Source organism: Spinacia oleracea, chromosome 4 (assembly GCF_020520425.1).
Source record: "Spinacia oleracea cultivar Varoflay chromosome 4, BTI_SOV_V1, whole genome shotgun sequence".
Taxonomy (NCBI): Eukaryota; Viridiplantae; Streptophyta; class Magnoliopsida; order Caryophyllales; family Amaranthaceae; genus Spinacia; species Spinacia oleracea.
This window is the reverse complement of record NC_079490.1, coordinates 160,354,304-160,374,554: the sequence shown is the minus strand read 5'-3', so window position 1 is coordinate 160,374,554 and position 20,251 is coordinate 160,354,304. Positions and strand designations below refer to the sequence as shown.

General features: G+C 37.4%; 2 protein-coding genes across 2 annotated transcripts; one reads left to right on the top strand and one right to left on the bottom strand.

Annotated features, from left to right (window-relative positions):
* The first annotated feature begins 211 nt into the window (after nucleotides 1-211).
* LOC110789292 (probable long-chain-alcohol O-fatty-acyltransferase 5) lies at nucleotides 212-1,636 on the top strand. Its single transcript, XM_021993939.2, has one exon. The coding sequence runs from the start codon at nucleotides 508-510 to the stop codon at nucleotides 1,534-1,536; it is 1,029 nt and encodes a 342-aa protein (XP_021849631.1). The 5' UTR covers nucleotides 212-507; the 3' UTR covers nucleotides 1,537-1,636.
* Nucleotides 1,637-2,707: 1,071 nt separating this feature from the next.
* LOC110789301 (protein ENHANCED DOWNY MILDEW 2) lies at nucleotides 2,708-17,878 on the bottom strand. Its single transcript, XM_021993949.2, has 20 exons — nucleotides 17,679-17,878; nucleotides 16,866-17,305; nucleotides 16,688-16,778; nucleotides 14,032-14,085; nucleotides 13,742-13,935; nucleotides 13,196-13,292; nucleotides 12,982-13,080; nucleotides 11,988-12,232; nucleotides 11,810-11,899; nucleotides 11,304-11,690; nucleotides 11,003-11,153; nucleotides 10,771-10,884; nucleotides 9,034-9,126; nucleotides 8,571-8,612; nucleotides 8,145-8,255; nucleotides 5,995-6,066; nucleotides 5,770-5,888; nucleotides 5,633-5,696; nucleotides 5,388-5,548; nucleotides 2,708-3,944 (listed from the first exon to the last, which is right to left on the bottom strand). The coding sequence occupies exons 2-20, from the start codon at nucleotides 17,276-17,278 to the stop codon at nucleotides 2,951-2,953; spliced, it is 3,591 nt and encodes a 1,196-aa protein (XP_021849641.2). The 5' UTR covers nucleotides 17,279-17,305; nucleotides 17,679-17,878; the 3' UTR covers nucleotides 2,708-2,950.
* Between the last annotated feature and the right edge of the window lie 2,373 nt (nucleotides 17,879-20,251).

The window sequence follows — 20,251 nt, the reverse complement described above, 5'->3', positions numbered from 1 at the left end:
TACACAACTCCACTTATTTTATTATTTTATTTCATTCAATTATTTTTCTTAATACCCGTGTTCAATCAAGTGTATCTCTTAAATAAATACGAAAAAGTATTACGGAGTACTGTATTAGAAGTCTGATACGCGGAATACGACTTTTGACTTTTAAGTTAAAGTTTTGCCGAACAAATCCTGCAATGCATGCAGCACAAAAACCGTATTCATGCTTGCTGCATGCATAAGTTCACCATATCCCCAAATCCCCCATGAATCTATATATGGAGTATTAATTAATGACTATCATATTATTATGATAAAGGGATTAGTTTAAAGTTTATTTTTAATTGCAGATGGCCAGCTTGTACCAACAATAATTTAAAGTATATTAGTGTATGATTAATATATACTTCGTATTTTTTTTTTTGGGGGAAGATCATATCACAAATCACAAATCACAAAAGCTACAGTAACAATTCAAATAAAATTTCTTCAAAAAATAAAAAATAAAAAATAAAAAATAAAATGGAAGAGGAAGCCAAGAATTTGTTCAAGGCATGTGTAACAATCCTTGCATCTCTATGTTACTCGTATTTCATAGCCTCTAAATTCCCAAAAGGCATACTTAGATTAATCTCACTCTTCCCCATTTTCTCTCTCTTCACCCTCCTCCCTCTTTCTCTCTCTAGACCACTTACGAACTTCCTCTTAGGAGGTTTTATCACCTGGCTCGCCAACTTCAAACTCATACTCTACGCCTTCAATCATGGCCCTTTATCAGATGATCATCATCAATCCCTCCTTAAGTTCATCTTTCTTGCTGCCTTTCCCATCAAGATCAAGAAAGTCAACTCATCAAAAGCTCAAAAAGGTAATTCAGTAAATTCAGAGAAGAAGGCGGTATTGCCCTTGAATTTTTGGTCAAAAGGGGTTATTTTCGTAATTTTAGAAGTGGTGTACCATCAGAAGAAGAATATGGTGGTTTTTTGCTGCTTGATGTATTTGGCCATTGATATTGCATTTGGGGTGTGTGATCTTCTGGTGGTGTATACTCTTGGGTTGGAGCTAGAACCACCGTCCGATGAACCTTACTTGTCAACATCACTGCAAGATTTTTGGGGAAGGAGGTGGAACCGCATGGTATCAGATGCACTGCGCCACACAGTATACGAACCCGTGAGGTCAACGGTTGTCAAACTCGTTGACCATATGTGGGCCCAACTGACAGGTGTCATGGCTACATTTGTCGTCTCAGGGTTGATGCATGAGCTGGTTTATTACTACGCTACACGTGCTTCTCCTACGTGGGAGGTCACGTGGTTCTTTGTGTTGCATGGAGTATGTGTGGGTTTGGAGATGGCTGTGAAGAGAGGGTTGGGCCAGAAGTGGAGTTTGCATTGGGCTATTTCTGGCCCATTAACGGTTGGGTTTGTGATGGGAACGGGTTTTTGGTTGTTCTTCCCACAATTGATGAGGAACCATGTGGATGTTAAAGCAACTCAAGATATTATGGATTTTGGCAAGTATTTGAAAGAGGTGATGATAAGAGGATAAGTTAGGTTTTATTATAAGTTAGTTTCATCCATCTTCATGTTCATATTCACGTTCAATCCTATTTAGCAAATGAGACATCTAATCATTTATTTTCGTAAAAGTTGTCAATGGGATTAACAAATTTCAGTTTTTATTTTAAAGGAAGCCTAAAAGACACTTACTTTCCATTGCTTAAAACATCAGCACTAACACAAAATAATTTTTTTACGTGAGATTACTACCCAACAAACACCAACCACATCATTGACCCACGACAAGCAACAAGCGAGCTCATGGGAAACAATATTACTACTTCGACCAACAATAGACCAAGAAATATTAGAAAAGGAACTGGAAACATGATATTTAGGCATCTAAAACAAGATAGAAATTGCTCCGCCCTTCCTTGTGCCCGTGAATTCCATTGATCTCATTCACACAGTCACTCTCCACAACTACATTGTCATAGCCATGCTTCGTCACCAACTGTAGCCCCAAGAGCACGACCTTCGTTTCAATCACTTTTGCTTCCCACAAGTCTACACAATTACATTTTCAACTTTATAGGAATGTTGTTTAATTATTTTTTATATTGCTACATTTAATTCCAAAAATCTAACCATACATATCCATATATTTAACAATTACTATTCTCTATCTCTATTATATAGGTGAAGAGGTGATGTTATTTTAGTAAATTCACTTTTGGTGTCCCATTTGGATTACTAAAATACCCTCTCCACTTATAGAATAGAGAATATAACGACAACCTACCCAATAGAAAAACCCAAATAAGCATTTTAATCAATCTAGCCCCTTAAATAAATTATTACCATTTTAATCTATCTGTTTATATGCATCCGAATCTAACTTATATGTTTCTTAAATTTGCACGCATCGCATTTGAATTATATTTTTTTACATGTTATTTCAGGTTAATAATACAAATCTGTTTCTTATACTTGCACGCGATGCGTGCATATAAGACTAGTAATTAAATAAGTCAAATCAATGTCCTTATTTGTAATTTTACACAATCAAACAACCATTATTTATCAGCTATTTACCAAACACCTTTACACAACCAGCTTATACAATAAACTAGCCAAAACTGCTAATACAATCCGCTACCGCTAACCGCTAGTTGCCAAATAGGACCAATATAAAAAAAAAGCATGATCCATAGATGAGATGGAGAAACTACCCTTTCATTAAGAAAAATAGAACTAGACAAAGAAATCCTGATAACACTAGCAATAACAAAGACAACCAAATTTCAGTCGCATTACATTATTATTGGTAACATCTAAAATGACTTCTAATAAAATTACAAGATCTGTTATGGTTAACCTTGATCCAGGACAATACCATCGTAGTCCTCCCCAGCAAAAGCAAAATCCCTGAACAGAAGTTAGGAAAAGCAGCAAACCTCGGTTTAATCATGAATCCAGCCTCCCGAAGAAGTGTGAGAAGAATAGTAAGGATTGGCGGGACCTGGTGCAAACCCCATTGAATATTCAGGTCTCGGGGGTGGGGGATGATGATGATGAGGGTAGAAGTCAGGAACAACATCGGGCCTGGGACCCATATCAGGCCCAGGACCATGACCATGACCATAACCAGCACCACCCATCCTCGGAGTTACGTTTGTTGCATTCAATCCAAAATTATATTTATCAATAGCTGAGCCTGACATAACATGATCCACTCTACCAGTGTAACCTGATGTTTCAGTCCTATATGTTGATGGTCCTGGATATGCTGGAACAGTTTCAATGTAAGGTGGTTCGTTGATTTCATAAGCGTGAGGTTGTGATCTTGATCTTGATCTCGTGTTCCCAAAAGTGGGATGCTGATATCTCTCTCTTTCACTTGGATAAATGTCATCTTGTGGATGGTGATGATGAGGATTCACATAATTCACACTTCCAATCTCCACATTTGAGGGGGGAGAATGATACCTAGTCATGCGCTCCACAGAGAATCGTCTCTCTTCATCATGGGCAGATTCAAATTTAGGTGGAGGAGACGCTGGATAATCCCTCGTTGCAACGTGAGGGTGAGGGTGAGGGGAGTGTCGGGCCACTTCATAGGCCCGAGGCCGAGGTTCATGTGGAGACAAATGTCTCCGTTTGTAGTCATGAGAGGACTCAACAGGCCCCCCTCGTACCATTTCACGCTGCCTCTTTTTCTTTTCATTCCTCTTCTTACTTCTGTTACTCTGTGGGGTAGCTTTTACCTGCTTGTCTATACTTGGACGATCATCCTTGGGTGCAGATTGCTTCTCAACATCAACTGCTCTTTCCTTCAGATCTTCTGTTGGATGAGTTTGTGGTGGAGAAGCATTGTCGTCTATCTCCATTGCTTTTGAACTCTGACCACGCTTCTTAAATGACGAATCACGATCAAGCCTGTTTTGGGGGTTGTTCCTACCAAACCAACAAAACAAAAAAAACGTCACATAATAGGTAAAATAATTATCTAACATCTTCTTAGCTTATCCTATTCAGATTTCAGGATACTTCTCTGCATTTCTAAAATGTCATCACACTCTTGGAATAGAGGGAGTATTTTAATTATGACTAAGCACCCAAGCCAGCTGAATTCCATGGCTAAGACCTCATTTACTAAAAAGTAAAAACCATATCTGATCAGCAAAAATAAGTTTCTATCTCTAAATATGGGATTAAAAAAAAATCCTAAAGATGTACTAAAAAAGCGGAATTTCTAAAGCCTAGAAAGAAGCACAACTCTTGGTCCATGATTATGGATGTGGAATATTCTACGCTGGCTGTCACCTGACTGCCGCAACCTTCCAAACTCATACAGGCTTGCGACTGGTAGTGAGTGAACACTTATTGGTGTTTAACACAGGTTGCAGACATAAATCAATGAAACCGGTGCACCATTTTGCACCTCACCAAAATGCCTTGCCCAAGCCTTCCTAAGCACTCTTTTGTGCAACATAGAAGAAATGTTAAACAAAAAATTGCACGGAATTAAGGTCTGAAGTGTAGAAAAAACAAGTGTTTCCACTTTACACAACTCCCACCCCACCCAGATTCTGTTCCATTTAATCCCGTTCAACGGCCATATAGCTTCGCGGCTACGGAATGGACAGCTGCAAAAGTTCCCAGGCACTATACGACTTATAGAACCATGCAAGCATAGAAAAGGATAGCTGCCACCACGTGTACCATCCCCTTATAGAAAGAGCATATATACCCTTGTCCCCAATTCCCATACAAGGCGACAACAACTGTTGTCCGCTGCAGTGGACAACAGAATCCAGGACCAAGCGTAATGAATCACTTCATTGCACAAAATTGCACATTTGCACCTGGCCGTGTTGTAATCATGGCCATATAATGTATCGTTGTAAGACTTGCTCCTTATCCCAGACATTAGGAACACTATGTGGATGCGTTTCCCTTACCCTTATCCCACTCTCAAGCCTCTTGGGCTGTTGTGATGGGTGGGCTATCTTCTGAGCTAGAAGGCCCGACTCAAGAGCAAGTAAATAAACGCTAACAATAATTAATTGTAATACACTGTTTGTAAATAATGTGGATCACCAGAAGTAATTCCTGTCACTTTACTGAACAGCCGCAAGGTAAGAGTGAAAAGGAAACTAAAAGCCAAGTAGTTAGGTTAAAGGAATAAGATGTGGAGCATCCTAAGTTCATCAATTATACTCTATAAAACTTGACCAGCGTGCTGCCCAAAGCTCGTACCTTACAAAACTAACCTATGCCCCCGTAAGCATAGACCGAACTAGGCCGTTCACGATATTTGACATCCATAAAACAAACAAATCTAAGTAGGAATAGCAGATAATGAAAATGGATCAGAGTGGGATTTCTGCAACTCACTCTCTCTGTCCTTCAAGCAGATGACGATGATGCGTCTTGGCTATATCCAGATGCTTAGAAGTCCAGTCTTGGCGACTCCAAAGATAAAGGACTGGTGGCACAACGTTCCAGTCATCCATTTGTTTGTCACTTGTATTAACAGACCCGGGAAGATAAAATGACTGCAGGGAAAGAAAGCATTAAAGCAGATATGCAACAAGAAGCAAGTAAATAAATCGAACAATTCACACAAAGTTTCAGTTTACCTTTCCTGAAAGTTTAACTTTATCCTCCCATACCAAATCATAAGGAATTTTCTTTTTATCCAACCTAAATACATAATAATGTCAAGCAGGAATAAGGCAAAATAAGAAAGGAAAAAAAGAACAGAAAAAGAAGATACCTTTCGGTTTCAGGGGGAACAATAAGAATAATGAGCTTTGGCTTAAATTGAAGGGCCTTATTAATGAACTGGTTTGCCAAGCTTGCTTTAACTCCAAAAGGAGGATTTAGCCCCATGATCTGAACCAGCATTAACAACAAAACAGGAGAAGAATGTTACCAATTAATTATTGGCCCAAAATTTCAAACCACATTTTATAAATGACAATATGTGGATATATCTTACCAACTTTGACCCAGTCGGCAATTCATTAGGTTGAACATCCATCCAATTCCTTGTCTCAAAGCAGAAATCTTTCTGCACAAGAATTCATCAGAATCACCTTAATATGAAGGAATAAGAAAACAGGGCCAGCTAAAATATATCAATTCTGAAGAAAAATTTAACAGCCTGATTAAGAACAAAAGACATTAAAGATCCACCGGCAATGAAGTGTCCAAGGCCTAGGGATCTACAACAAAAGAGGAGAGACTGCAAGAGGGAACAGAGGGTGAAAGGAGAGGGCTAGTGGGCACAACAAGGTTGTACGCTAAGACAACAACAACAACAACAAAGCCTTAGTCCCAAAATAATTTGGGTCGGCTAACATGAATCGTCGTAGGAGATCGTCATTGTCACCAATCAAACCAGAAAGGGGTAGGAAATAAAAAAGAAAAAACAAGGAAGAGAAAGTGGAATTAATGAAATTAAGATAAGAGAAAAATGTATATATATATATATATATATATATATATATATATATATATATATATATATATATATATATATATATATATATATATATATATACTTCCTCCGTTCCGGAAATATCGCACCATGGTTGACTTTTACTCATTTAAGCACTACTTTGACTCTTAATATCTCAAATCGTGTGCATGTAAAAATTATAAAAAATTAATATTTAGAAAATATATATCGATATGAATCTAACATGACCACACATGACTAAAATTTCCTTACGTACGAATCACAATAAATGGCCAAAATCGTCGTGTGAATAGTGTAAAAAACAAATGGTGCGATATTTCCGGAACGGAGGAAGTATATATATTATAGAAGAAATATTGTAAGAGATAATAAAAAATAAGTAAAGTTTAAAATAAATGAATAAGTAAAATAAGTACATTTTAAAATAGCGTGAAAAATAAAAAAAATTTGAAAAAAAATAAAAATAAATAAATAAATAAATAAAATAGAGAGAAACAGAATCATTGAAGCTGTATAAGTCAAATGAAGTCATCAATGTATATTCTCTCCCTCCACTCTATCCTATCCAACGCCATATCTTCCTCAATCCCAAGAAAACTCATATCGTGCTCAATCACCTTCCTCCAAGTTTTCTTAGGTCTTCCCCTACCCCTTGCAATTCTATCACTTTGCCACCCTTCTATTCTCCCAACCGGACATCACTTGATCTTCTGCTTACATATCCAAACCATCTTAAACGATTTTCCATCATCTTAAACTCAATCGGTGCAACCCCTACTTTTTTCCTAATAATCTCATTCCTCAAACGATCCTTTCTTGAATGCCCACACATTAAACGTAACATGCGCATCTCCACCACATTCATCTTGTGCACGTGACAATGTTTCACTGCCAGCATTCCGTGCCGTATAACAAAGCCGGTCGAATTGCCGTGCGGTAAAAATTTTCCTTCAATCTTTGGGGCAAGCCTGAATCACATAGAAACCCCGAGGCACCTTTCCACTTCAACCAACCTGCTTTGATTCTATGGGCCACGTCGTCATCCAATTCTCCATCCTTTTGGATAATAGATCCTAAATAACGGAACATTTCAAAGCCTTGGACAATTTTCTCATCCAAGGTAATCGCCCCTGTCTCTCTATCTTGGACTCCACTAAACTTACACTCCATATATTCCGTCTTGTTTCTACTCAGCCTAAAACCCCGAGATTCCAAAGTTTGTCTCCATAACTCCAACTTACTTTCCACTCCTTTTGTTTCATCATCCATGACTATAGCAAAAAGAAACGGGCTAAGTGCGGAACCTTGATGCACTCCAATCGTAATAGGGAATTCTTCGGTCTTACCAACACTACACTCGTGCTAACTCCGTCATACATGTCAAAATATCAACTTTGAAATGTACATCCCCAGCCTTGTATGAGCAAAACCTGGTCAAACCAGACCTGCAGCTCAAATAGGAAGATGGAGAGAGTATGTAGGTTCGAAAACAGAAAATATGGTCAGGCAGTCGGGCCAGTCCATGAGCCTGTGTTTCATTTGAAAAGGACCAGCTATTTGAATTCTTAGTTGTTTGTTCATTTTTTGATACAGAACCCTATTAAAGTGGTACAGGTGTAGATACCCCAGGAAAAAAAAAACGCAATAAGAATACTTATATGCTATACCTTTGGTCTGAAAAGATCATAATTTTTGTAATTGCATTTTCTCCCCCTCTTTTCAAGCTTTTCTTTCATAAACAAGCTGAAATCATTAGCTCCGCAGCAGAAATCAACTATCTGTTCATTTTTTGTCATAAAACAAAGCATTAGGTGATTTGAGGAAGAACTACATGGAGAGATTCAAGTAGTAGCTGGAAGCCTAAAACACACAATACCAACAAGGGCTACAACTCATAGCAACAGTGCAACCCAAGTATGCGCAACAACTAGCTCAAACATGTAAATGCTGCAGACTACAAATACAGTTAGAAGAGAAGAATTTATCTTCACTCACCCATACCAAACCATAAGCTGGTAATAATAAACAAAGAAGATAATAGTATACAACAATATATATGAAACCGACATCATCATAGCAACAGTAACTCATACCGTGTCATCATCTTTGACGTACCAATGAAGTGCATCGGCAATCTGCATCAAGAAATGATGTTTTCAGCTAACACTTTAAGAGTTCACTATGAATTACAGAAAGCATGAATTGCACCACAGATATTCAATTCCAAGAGTAAGATAATCTATCCAACACAAAGCTTCAACATTCTTCCAATAACGTCATGAAAACAGGATAGGAAAGATTTAAATGCGCGACTGAAAACAACTCAATTCATCCTGGACTAAGACCATTTGTGCATTTCATCAGGAGCATAAAAAAACTGGATGTCATGGTAGGGCTAATGTACGGTAGTGGTGTTAAAACATAAATTCTCCTCCACTATGATAATAAAAAAAATCATGCAATGAAATAAACTCATCTTAATCAAGCAGTAGAATTACGATCTGAAACAAAACTCATCTCAATCATCAGGCTATATCATCTTTGATGATAGCTTACCTCCTGAAGCTTCTCAGGCTTGGTAAAATGACGACCAAAAGATGTATAGCGCATACCAATTAAGAAAGGAGCAAGGTAAACTCTGAGCTTGCTCTGCAAACAAGAAGGGTGCAACACACAATCAGTCTCAGAATTTATTCAGACAGCAGAGCAGCTGGAAATATTTGACCAACTAAATTATCGTTAAAGCAAAACCATCACGCAGTTTTAATCAACAAACATATACAATCCTCCGTCTGGAAATACTCGCAACGTTTGGACCTTTTACACTATTCGCTACGGATGTCAGTGGGGCGGGTTTTGTGGGAGACCCGCCCCGCATCCGCCCCAAGTAGGCAGGGATGGAGGTAGGTTTGGCGGGTGATGGGGTGGGGATGGGTATAAAAATCGTACCCGCCATGGCTGATGGGGTGGGTGTGGATTTTGGGTTGAACCCGCCCCATCCCCATCCGCCCGCTTCATACCCGCCATGTGTGATGGGGTGAGTGTTGATTTATTTGCATGTCCAGGTGATAATATGAATTTAGGTGAGTTTTTAAAATTTTTTATTTGGATTTTTTTGTTATGACGGGTATTTTTTGCGATTATATATGTTACTTTAGTCATAAGGTATTTTTTTCTAAAGTTAAATTTCATTACTCCGTATATATGACAAATGTTTGCTAAAAAGAAAAATTAGGCGGGTATCGGCGAGGGTATGGGGCGGGTATAAGAAGGGGATGGATACTCAGTTGGGTGGTGGGGCGGGGATGGATTTTAGTTTATACCCGTTGGGGCGGGGACGGGGATGAGTTTTGTACCCGCCATGGGTGATGGGGTGGGGATGGGGATGAAAATTTTAGGTGGGGATGGGATGAGGATGAACGGACCTTCATCAGCATCCGTCCCGCCCCATTGACATCCCTACTATTCGCATATTCTACTTTGACTATTGTTAAAACATAGTCAACGAGATCTTGTTAGATTCGTCCCAATGTGTATTTTCAAAATATCAACTTTTTATAATTTGTGATTGAAGAGCATTTAAGATATTAACGATAAAATTGTGCATTGAAATGCGTGAAAGTGACCAACTTGCGAGTATTTCCAAACGGAGGAAGTATAACTTTGTTGAAGTCTTCTCATCTTCTAGAAGAACTTTGTTTTTCCTGATACAACATGAATCCGGATAGAAATTTCCTAAACACTTTGACATTCAGCATGCAATTAGTTTAACCTTCCCAAATACTTACTTTGTTCCATAATACTTGCAACAAGGGGGGGGGGGGGGAGGCACAGATATTAAGGAGTACATGTAGAGAGAGAAAGAGAGATTCTGTCGACCAGCTTTTTGGTACCTAGAAATAAATACTTCCACTTATTTCTTTATTACTCATTCCATAAAAAGGAATAGCTGGCCACAATAGGCCAGGGGGTTCTCCACTTTCCTATTAATATAGGCATTTAGGAGCAAGAATGTAGGAAAAGCTATTTAAACCTATAAACTATATTGACATTTGAGAACCAATAACAAAATTGAAAAGCGCTGTTAAGTGTGAAGCGATTCTGTACTGTACGAAACTACTTTCAATTACCACAACCAACTTAAAAAGGCAACACCCACTCTATACTCGTGGACTTTTGGCTGCACTGAACGACATTGAAAAATACATAACAGCTCTAAAAAACCTCATAAACTAAGAAATCAAAGAACATAGTAGAAAAGTATTGCTTAATACAGCAACATATAGAAAATACCTTCCACTTAACCAACTGGCTCAAAATCTGTGGCTCACAAATACCTTTTGCAGCTTTTGCATCTTTTGCATCTTCGGTACTGCTTTCCAGTTTCTTATTAGCTGCACAAACAGCCTACATACAATAAAGGAAGAAATATAAAGTGTCAGCAGCCAATGACATAATCCATCTTTTTTTTTTGACGGGGAAGAACAATATCATTAATAATCAACCTTACAACATCAAGAAATACCTCACAGGATTTCTCCACTTTCCCTAGTGTAATAACCTTACAGGGATCCATTTTTTGCTTATATAGGCGGCTAGAAATTATTTTCTCGTGTTTCGCAATAATATCATCCAATGTAATTATAGAAGAAGCTTCGTTCATCAAATCGAGTATCCTGCGTTGCAAAACCAAACATCAAATCGTGGTGCCAAAAACTTGTTTGCTTAGCTCCCGGTTATAGAACTTAAAATTCCTCACTACAAAACAGATACATAAAGACATATAGAGAAACCAAATCCAGAGATTCCACTATATATTATTTTACCTTCTTTCTGAATCAGAACCTAATTTCGGCACAAATTTTTTCACTGCAGTTTTTGTTTCAATTTCACCAAGTTTCTCAGTCTGACAAGGCTTTAAACACTTGCGCTCTTCACCCCTAAAAGATCCATCAATATTTGACAAAGCAGGCTTCTTTTCAGACAGCCACTTCGTGGATGAGTTACTTTTTTGCAGTTTAGTAACTCTTCTATCATCCTTTTTATCTAGAACACTGTCTTCAACAGTCTTTTTCTTCGACTCTAAGGCAGGTGATGCCAGAGAAGGTGCCCTCAAAGATGACACTTTCTTTCTCAGTGCAACTTTGTCATCATCACCAAATTTGATATGGTCTCTGGAAGGAGTCCCTAAATCATCCAAAATCTGATGCTTCCTGAGAAAGAAAATTAGAAAAAGTACTAAGTTGTTATTTGCAATATTATTTAACATTGTGTTTAAAAAGAGATAATCCAAAACATACATGCTTGGCAACATAAATATAATTTCACTCACAAGCAATAGATTAAGATGCGGTCCACCAATAGACCTTCCCAAGCCCGTTGTTCAACGCCTGCATCTTCATCTTCTTCAAAAGCTATCTTCCTGGTAATTGGTAACATAAAAACCAAGTGACTAAATAGAAGATCAACACTTATAAACAGAGGACCATAATTTTTAAAATCCATGTTACCTGGGTAAACATTTTCTGTGGTATGCCTTTGGACAACGTCTACAAACAGCCATCTGCAGTTTAGGATCAGTCTTATCTTCCGCTTGTTTACAAACAAAGCAAGTATGAAGGGGGCAAGTAAATGACTCTCCAGCACGAATCTTCTCCTCCACTTCTGTAGCTGCATCATCATTCCCGTGAAGCCGTTTTGCAACACAATGGGGGTGATAGAAGTACCCACAGGTTGCATTAATGCATTGAAATACCTTTAAAAAAATAGCATTTAAGAAGTTAAGGACACATTTTAAAGTGCCGCACATCAGGAGAATTCTTACTGACAGTGACATCAGTATTAGGTCTGTCGCAGATCTCTTACAAGATCAATTTAGTTTTTCCGTAGCACTGCATATCTCAAAACTAGATACACTGATACAGTGGATAAATGTACCACAACATGTACTTGATTACCCATACGGCCCAATCTCAGAAAAAAAAATGCCGTGTCAACAAGTTTCTAAAGTTACAGAAAAAAATATTAGTAAAAGAAAAACAGAAGACCAACTGGCATCCAAATTCTAGAGTGACCATTGCATTCAGACCAGACTAGTGTAGATACGATGTTTTTTGAAACTAAAGAAAACTGAACCTGTCACATCCAACAAAGTCCAAGTTTTCAGCATAAAGGAATATAAAAACAGCTTAGTTGAGTGTTCACTACCTTTCCAGTTTTTTCTACTTCTTGATGACTAGAGTAGCCTTTTCGTTGTAAATGCATCAGTAAATCCAATGTCACAAAAGCATGAAAAAGTATGCCTATGACAATTCATGGACCAGTTGAAGATAGGGGGATAAAATGAGCAAATAAGGTTATAAACAAAAAAAAGGGGTACTTGCTAACCAAAAAATATTTGTAGCTTGAAAATTAAATTTAAAAAATATGCACATTCAGTTAAAAAAAGAAGTTGCAGCATATGCATCCTCCTGATTAGAGAGGGAAAGAGGGAAGGATTTATACCTTGGCACCAGTCTGTTTGTCAGATGAGCCTAACAGCCCACAAGAGAAGCATTGATGTAGCTTATATTGGCAATTTTTACATTTGAAGTAAGGCATAGCCTGCGAAGGAACATAACACATCAAGTTTTATGCAAAGACGGAACATGGAAAATAATTTCAGAAAACAGGAACTCCCAGTTCTTTCGACTACAAAGATAGGTGGAAAGAAACATACCTCCACTTCCTTCTCAGTAAAACCAAGAGAACGGCAGTTAGACGGTTTACCAGCTCTTAGAGTAGCATGAAAGGATCTCATGCAACTTCCTTCACAACTGCATAGAAACAAACAGAACCTAAATTCAACCATAGACATAACAAAGCGAACTACTACAGACGGATCATGTTGAACTTGTCCAATTCATAGGCAGTGACTCAAAAGATTACCAAGCGGAAGTATCACAAACTTTAGAGATTTAACACAATTCATTGCAGTAACAACTCAAACCATGAATTGCATAGCATATGTTGCTTGCTTCTTCTATGATCATGCAAGCCACTTGGATGTGTTGGTTGATTGCTAACATACTAAGTAAGCACTGATAAAACATATTTTGCGATTCAAGGTTCTTATCATTCTGAGGGATTGAATTATGCTACTAATTCTTAACGTTCTCATTCACTAATTGCATAAACCACCAGAACCCATCCTCAAATCACTGAACCTCTCCTTTCTAATATTTGATTCGCCGATGATCAATGAAATACAAGAGCATGCACATACCATAATAGAGGACCTCCTTCATCACAAATGGAACAAACTGAATCAAAAGGCTCATCTTCATCATCTTCCTCATCAGCTAAACTATTTTCATCACCAGAACCATCTTCCTCATCGCCAGAATCATCCTCAAGATCATCTGATGAACAATCATCATCACTAACCACAAACTCACTTTTCCCTTTAACTAAAATATCCTGTGCAACCAACAAAAGGCCCATATAAGCTATAAGTTCAGTAGAATGAAAAAATACATAACAAAAAAGTACAAGATACCAAGAGTTTTAACAAACCTCGTCAGCTTTATGCTTCTTTTGTGATTTTCTCTCAAGAACTGTCATTAAGAACTGTCCAGAGGCACCTCTTTGTCATTAAATCAAATAATACATGATGTACAATTTATAACAATAAATGTAAACTAGAACCAAAATATTTTATCACAAATGTTGGGAAATGAAAGAACAGACAACACAAACAGGGGAACATTGCAAAGCATAATCAAAGTAAATTTTTCACAAGTCATATATCGATAGTAGTTGAAATTACAATTAGGTAGCGGACTATGAGTATGAAGGAAGGGAACAGAGAAAAATATTACAGAAAATAGCAAATACATGGAGAACATCAAATCTACAATTTAACCAAATTAAATCAATAGTCAACTTAAAGAGTAACAAAATATCAAAATAGATAGATAAGAGACACCCAATACTATATTAAGAAATTTGGCCAGCAACTGACCATGTTCAAACATCCCAACAAAATTTGAAATTGGAATAATTTCACTAATCCACTTTATAGTTATGAACTTCTGATAATAGATAGATAAGAGACACCCAATACTATATTAAGAAATTTGGCCAGCAACTGACCATGTTCAAACATCCCAACAAAATTTGAAATTGGAATAATTTAACTAATCCACTGTATAGTTATGAACTTCTGGTAATCAGCAACTTTAAGATTTCTTCAGTTTACGATAAAAGTAAATTTTGAGTTAAAGATAAAGGGCTAAAAACTAAAAGATGGTGACACCTTTTAAACCTTTTAAGAAAAACTACATAGCAAGATAAAGTAACTGACTCGAGTGGATATTAATTCACTCAGATGGGTATTGAAAGGAATCAATTTATTTGTTTGGTTATAAATTTCCAGGATATGCATTTTTTCTTCGACTTTGTTTCCTTGTTCTCTCAAATTTTCTACACTCTTTCACGTAGCTTCTGCAAGGAATTAACCACATCCATCTTTAAGATGAATGATTTCTTCCCTCTACTCACTACATTAAAACCACCATCATACTCTCTTTCCCCCCATCCCCTCCGGCCACCGTATGCAACCCTTCCTTCTTTCAAACACCCGATTGCTCCCTCCTATGCCCACAGTAACTCTTCCTTTCCCTTTATCCATCACTCATCAGCCAGCCACCCCCCACGTGATTAATTCATCATCCATTTTTCTTCAGAAACTAAAATCCTAAATTCTTCATCCAAAGTGAAAACTTCCTATATCTTCTATTCCTTGCTTCATTTCCTTAATCTATAAAAGTTAAATCTCCTCCAGTCGCGGTCACAGTCAAATCCACATCCACCAGATTCTCCCAACTTTCTTTGACCCCTTCCCACTCTCTTGTCCTATCAAGAGTGATCGTAGGCACCAATGACACATTTGACACTCCCTTGTCCATCCCTCTTCCTTGACAACTTTGCTCCACCACCGCCCTCCCTTTCTTCACTTCCTTCCATAGATAAAAAAAAGTGGTATCGATCGCCGAGTTTCGGTAACGGAAATGATGCGTTAGTCGCGGACAGTGTCGTGTAGGAATTTGAAATTTGAAAAAAAAGCCCCGTGTCAGCCCCACTCACTACCTACCCTAGTCCTCCTCCCTTAAATCGTACACGTGACATAATTAAATAATTTTCACACCTTCTCTCTCCTCTCTTGTTTTAGATATGAAAATGCAGTTCTCTACTCTATTCGGTGGAGTTTCTCCATTTCTTTCCTTTTTCCCTATATTTTTGTTGAAAACATGGGCAATTCAGCTGAAAACGGGGTAGATATGAGACTAATAACGCTTAATGGGGACAAAATTGGTTTCGTTCGGTAGAACGGGCCGAGATCTCGCCGTTTTTAAAAACACCTTTATAGCTCGGGATATCTCGTATCGCCGGCCTCCAAAACTTAGTTTACACCATGCTTCCTTCTGCCTCAGCCCCGCAACCATTCCATCACCCCCCTTCCCTATTATAAACTCCCCTTCCCAACTAAACCTCATCGGCACAGCTTGCAACAACCCCTTCTCATTACTAGTACTGCAATGCCTTTCAAAACGTTGCTTGGATTATGGCTTTTAGTCAGATTATTAGTTACTATCATTGTGTCTGTTGTTCCTACTCGGGAATGACACGTGATTCTAAGGATTAACACTCATTGCACATCATCTAAAAACTACATTATAATCCAGATTGATAGATCATACTTTCCAGATGGTTATGTTCCCATGAACTAAAGGAAAACCACACAAATTACGAAGTTCGACAAAATAACAAGTGTTTATCTTATTCTTTCAACAGCTTTCGTCAATTACAAAAAAGGTACTGCATGTCTGCATGGTTTTCACATCATTCGAGGAACTTACATCAATGAGCATCTCTTCTGATTCAAGTTTTAACCCAAAAATATACTTCGTACCTTTTTTGTAATGCATAGAAAATGGACATAAAAAAGGAAAAAAATTGTAAGCACAATGAGCCATCACCCTATAAAAAGACAAAGATAACAAGGTAAATGGCAAAGAATGTAAAAGTAACCTATCAGTCCAACAGATGAGAAATATTCTAATATCTCAATACCATTCAAGCAAATATATGATATTTATTTAACCCGAGAATCAACTGGTTCTATTATCATTAAGGTTGCTACAGTCTACAGAAGATAAGACCAGCATACCTTCGATTTCTTTAAAGATTCATCATGATTCACAGCTTGCTCAATCAATGTCATTATAAGGTGTTTTGAAGAAGGGGTGTTCTCATACAACCTACAAATCCCAAAAGAGAGGGTCAGAACTCAGAACTAAACTCTACAAAGACAGGAGAAGGGGAATGTCAGGTTTACCAATAAATACCTGAAAGTCTCCGACAACGTTTTCCAAACATGCTTCCCATGCCATTGTGGATGTTTTTTCACTAGGCTAAGGAAGTTCACTGTTATCAACACCTTACCAATGAATTTTTCCTCAAAGCTTTGTCTTGGCTTTAGAAGCTTAATCCAGTTGTTATCCTTAGAAAGAACAGATATTTCCGGTTTTACTCCAGAGATATCGAAATTCCAAGCTCTAACAAGCTTATAAATTTTATCCAGCCCACCATCAGCATTCCCACGCAAGTATATCTGTCTTCCCTTACACTGCATGGTCTCACTTGGATTCCAGTTGATAGGCAGAACAGAAAATGAAATGGGTTCCTCACCATCATCAACAAAGTAGTAATTAGTCACAGACTCCGGCAAGTCCTCAACCTCATCATCAGAAGTTGCCATCTTTATGTCTTTTCTTCGCAAATCTTACTGATACACACACACACAAAAAAAAATCAGCAATCATTTGACAGTCAACCAGACCCTTCTTTCCTTCAATTTATCTAATAATCAAATTCCATGCAGAAACAATATGGTCTTTCAGTGACAAGAAACTCAATTATTATTCTTTAAAGAAATTGATCTTTTAATCTCAACTTTTATGAGAATCAGTAATCCTAGGCAATCTAACGAGAATCATAGCATATCAAAAAGGATAATACGAATTTCAAGTAGGATTATGAAAAAACACCAAAACAAACCCAACATACAATATTTAACAATTTGAAACCTAGCCTATCAGAAAATTACATTTATGAATCAATAAATTAAAAAGAAAAATCGATAGAAAATAGATAAGTACCGAAAATAGCAGCAGCGGAGAAGGGGGAGGTGGTTGGCAGAGGCGCAGCCGACTAGAGGAGGTGAATGGTGGTTTTCTTGGAGGGTTTTAACTTTTAAGAGAAAGAAGGCGATGAAGCTGCGACCATATGCGGTTTGGAGTTCGATTTTTTTTTTTTAATTTTTTTTTTTTATAAAACTTGGATTGCGATGATAACAACCTCTTTGACGACTGACGACTGACGACTGACGACTGACGACTGACGAGTACTATATTAAGTTATTAACCTTTTTCTTTTCTATATAGTAATCCAACTTTTTCCTACCAAAACTATGTCATTGTAATTGGTACCAAAAAATTTTATGACAGTAAATTTTAGAAAGAATTTATTTTAGGTATAAAATTTGTAGATTCCCTAAAAAAAAAAAGTATGAATAGTGCAATAACATGGACAAATAAGAGCAACAGTATTGGTGCCTCTTAAACACATGCTTGTAATATTGATATAATTAGAGTAGGTAGCTTCACGTCCAATGCAACATGATGTTGTAGCTCTATTGAGCGATGTAGCTACATCTAAGGGTGTTCATTGGTCCAAATTCGAATCGGACCGTACCGACCCAGACGGGCAAAAACCGAAATTATGATAATTCAAGACCCGAAGACCGGACCGATTATGCTTGGACCGAACTCGGACCGGACCGAAAAAATCGGTTCAAATCCCGGACCGGATCGATTTGGACCGCTTGTAGACCAATTTCTATATATTATTTATTTATTATAAAAATGATGATGAATAAATATACATATAAAACTATTTGTTTAAGGCCTTTCTTGAAAGCTAAAATAAAATATATCACAATATAGTGATATTTACAACATAAGGAGAGGATTAAATTTTTAAATAGGTTATATTATATTTTATTAAAGGAAAAATCGATCTGGTCCAAAATCGGGTTTTAGACCGGACCGACGACCGAAAATTGATATTTCTCGACCCGAAGACCGGACCGACTGCCTTCGGTCCGGTCCGGTCTGGGTCGGTACACTCCGGTTCATTTTTTCGGTCCGGACCAATTTTTGCACACCCCTAGCCTACATCAATTGCGGTCCCCACTACTACCAAGTTTCTGATCTTCCATCAATTGCGGTTTCTATTGTTAAATTGTTGGTCATGTTTGGTAAATAGCGGTTATCTATTAGCTGTAGCAGATTGTATTAGCAGTTTTGGTATTAGCTTGTTTGACTAGCAGATTGTATTAGCTTGTTATGTAAAAGTGTTTGATAAATAGCTGATATATAATAGCTGTTTGATTGTATAAAATTATCAATAAGGACATTAACTAATTTAATTATAGAGAATTAATAATTGCTAAATATATAGATAGGTATCATTAGATTTTTATCGGAAAAAGTTAGGTTGAATCGTCGACGTATATTATCTCCCTCTATTCCCCTATTTAACGTCATATTTTCCTCAATCTTCAATAAACTTATATCACTCCCAATCACCTTCTTCCTTATTTGCTTTGGTCTTCCCCTACCTTCACAATTCCATCTGTTTGGTACTCTTCAAACCTTCAAACTGGCACATCATTTGGCTTCCGTCTTACATGGCCAACCACCTTAGTCGATTTCCCCTCGTCTTATTTTAATTGGTGTAAAAAAAAATACTACAAATTCTTATAATAGATGCAAATATCTGACGTTAGAACAGTTCGACGCAGTTTGTTCATTCTCTTAAACCATCAATGTTTCTCCATGTTTCCTGCAACTCTCCGACTTTCACCCTCCAGATATGTCTGGAACACTGTCTCTCTCCAACTCATCACTGGGAAAGTTGATATGGTTTCGTCAATCTCATGCTCTCTGGTTAACAAGATTGAAACAAAAATTATTAGTTGGCGGCTGACAGATCGATAACCTATGTTACTCGGACTTGGATCATACTCGATATTAGGAGTGTGAAATATAGTTCAACTTACAACCAGTATATCAAAATACGGTCAGCATATAGACCCTTGGGAAGTTGCCCTCAATTTCTTTCAAAAGCAATCTCCCTGATAACATAATAGAACATTCAAGAGAAGGTAAACTCTTAAAAATAACGAAATTTATTTAGCTTAAAAATTACCCTGGTAAATTTTTTGGTGGTATGCTTTTGGAAAACGCCTACACACAGCCATCTGCAAGTTATGACCAGTTTTATCCACTGGTTGTCTATACAAACAAAGCACAAATGAAGGGGACAAGTAAATGGCTCTCCTGCATGAATATTCTCCTTGAGATCTGTTGCAGCAACTTCGCTATGGCGATGAAGAGACAAAATCAGGATGATAAAACTAGTCGCAGGCCGCATTATTTACATTGAAATACCTGAATATAACAAGGGTAAACAAAGTCAGAGCATACTCGTTTTAATTCCATAGAAAAGACAATAAACTTAGCACATCAACAAATCACAAAATATACATTCTCAGTTTATTTTTATTTTTTTTTCCTTAGCACCATTTTCCTTTTTTTGGAAGTTGCGTCACGCTTTTTGGTGTATTCACACACCAAATACCCATTTTGCCCCTATACATATTTTATAT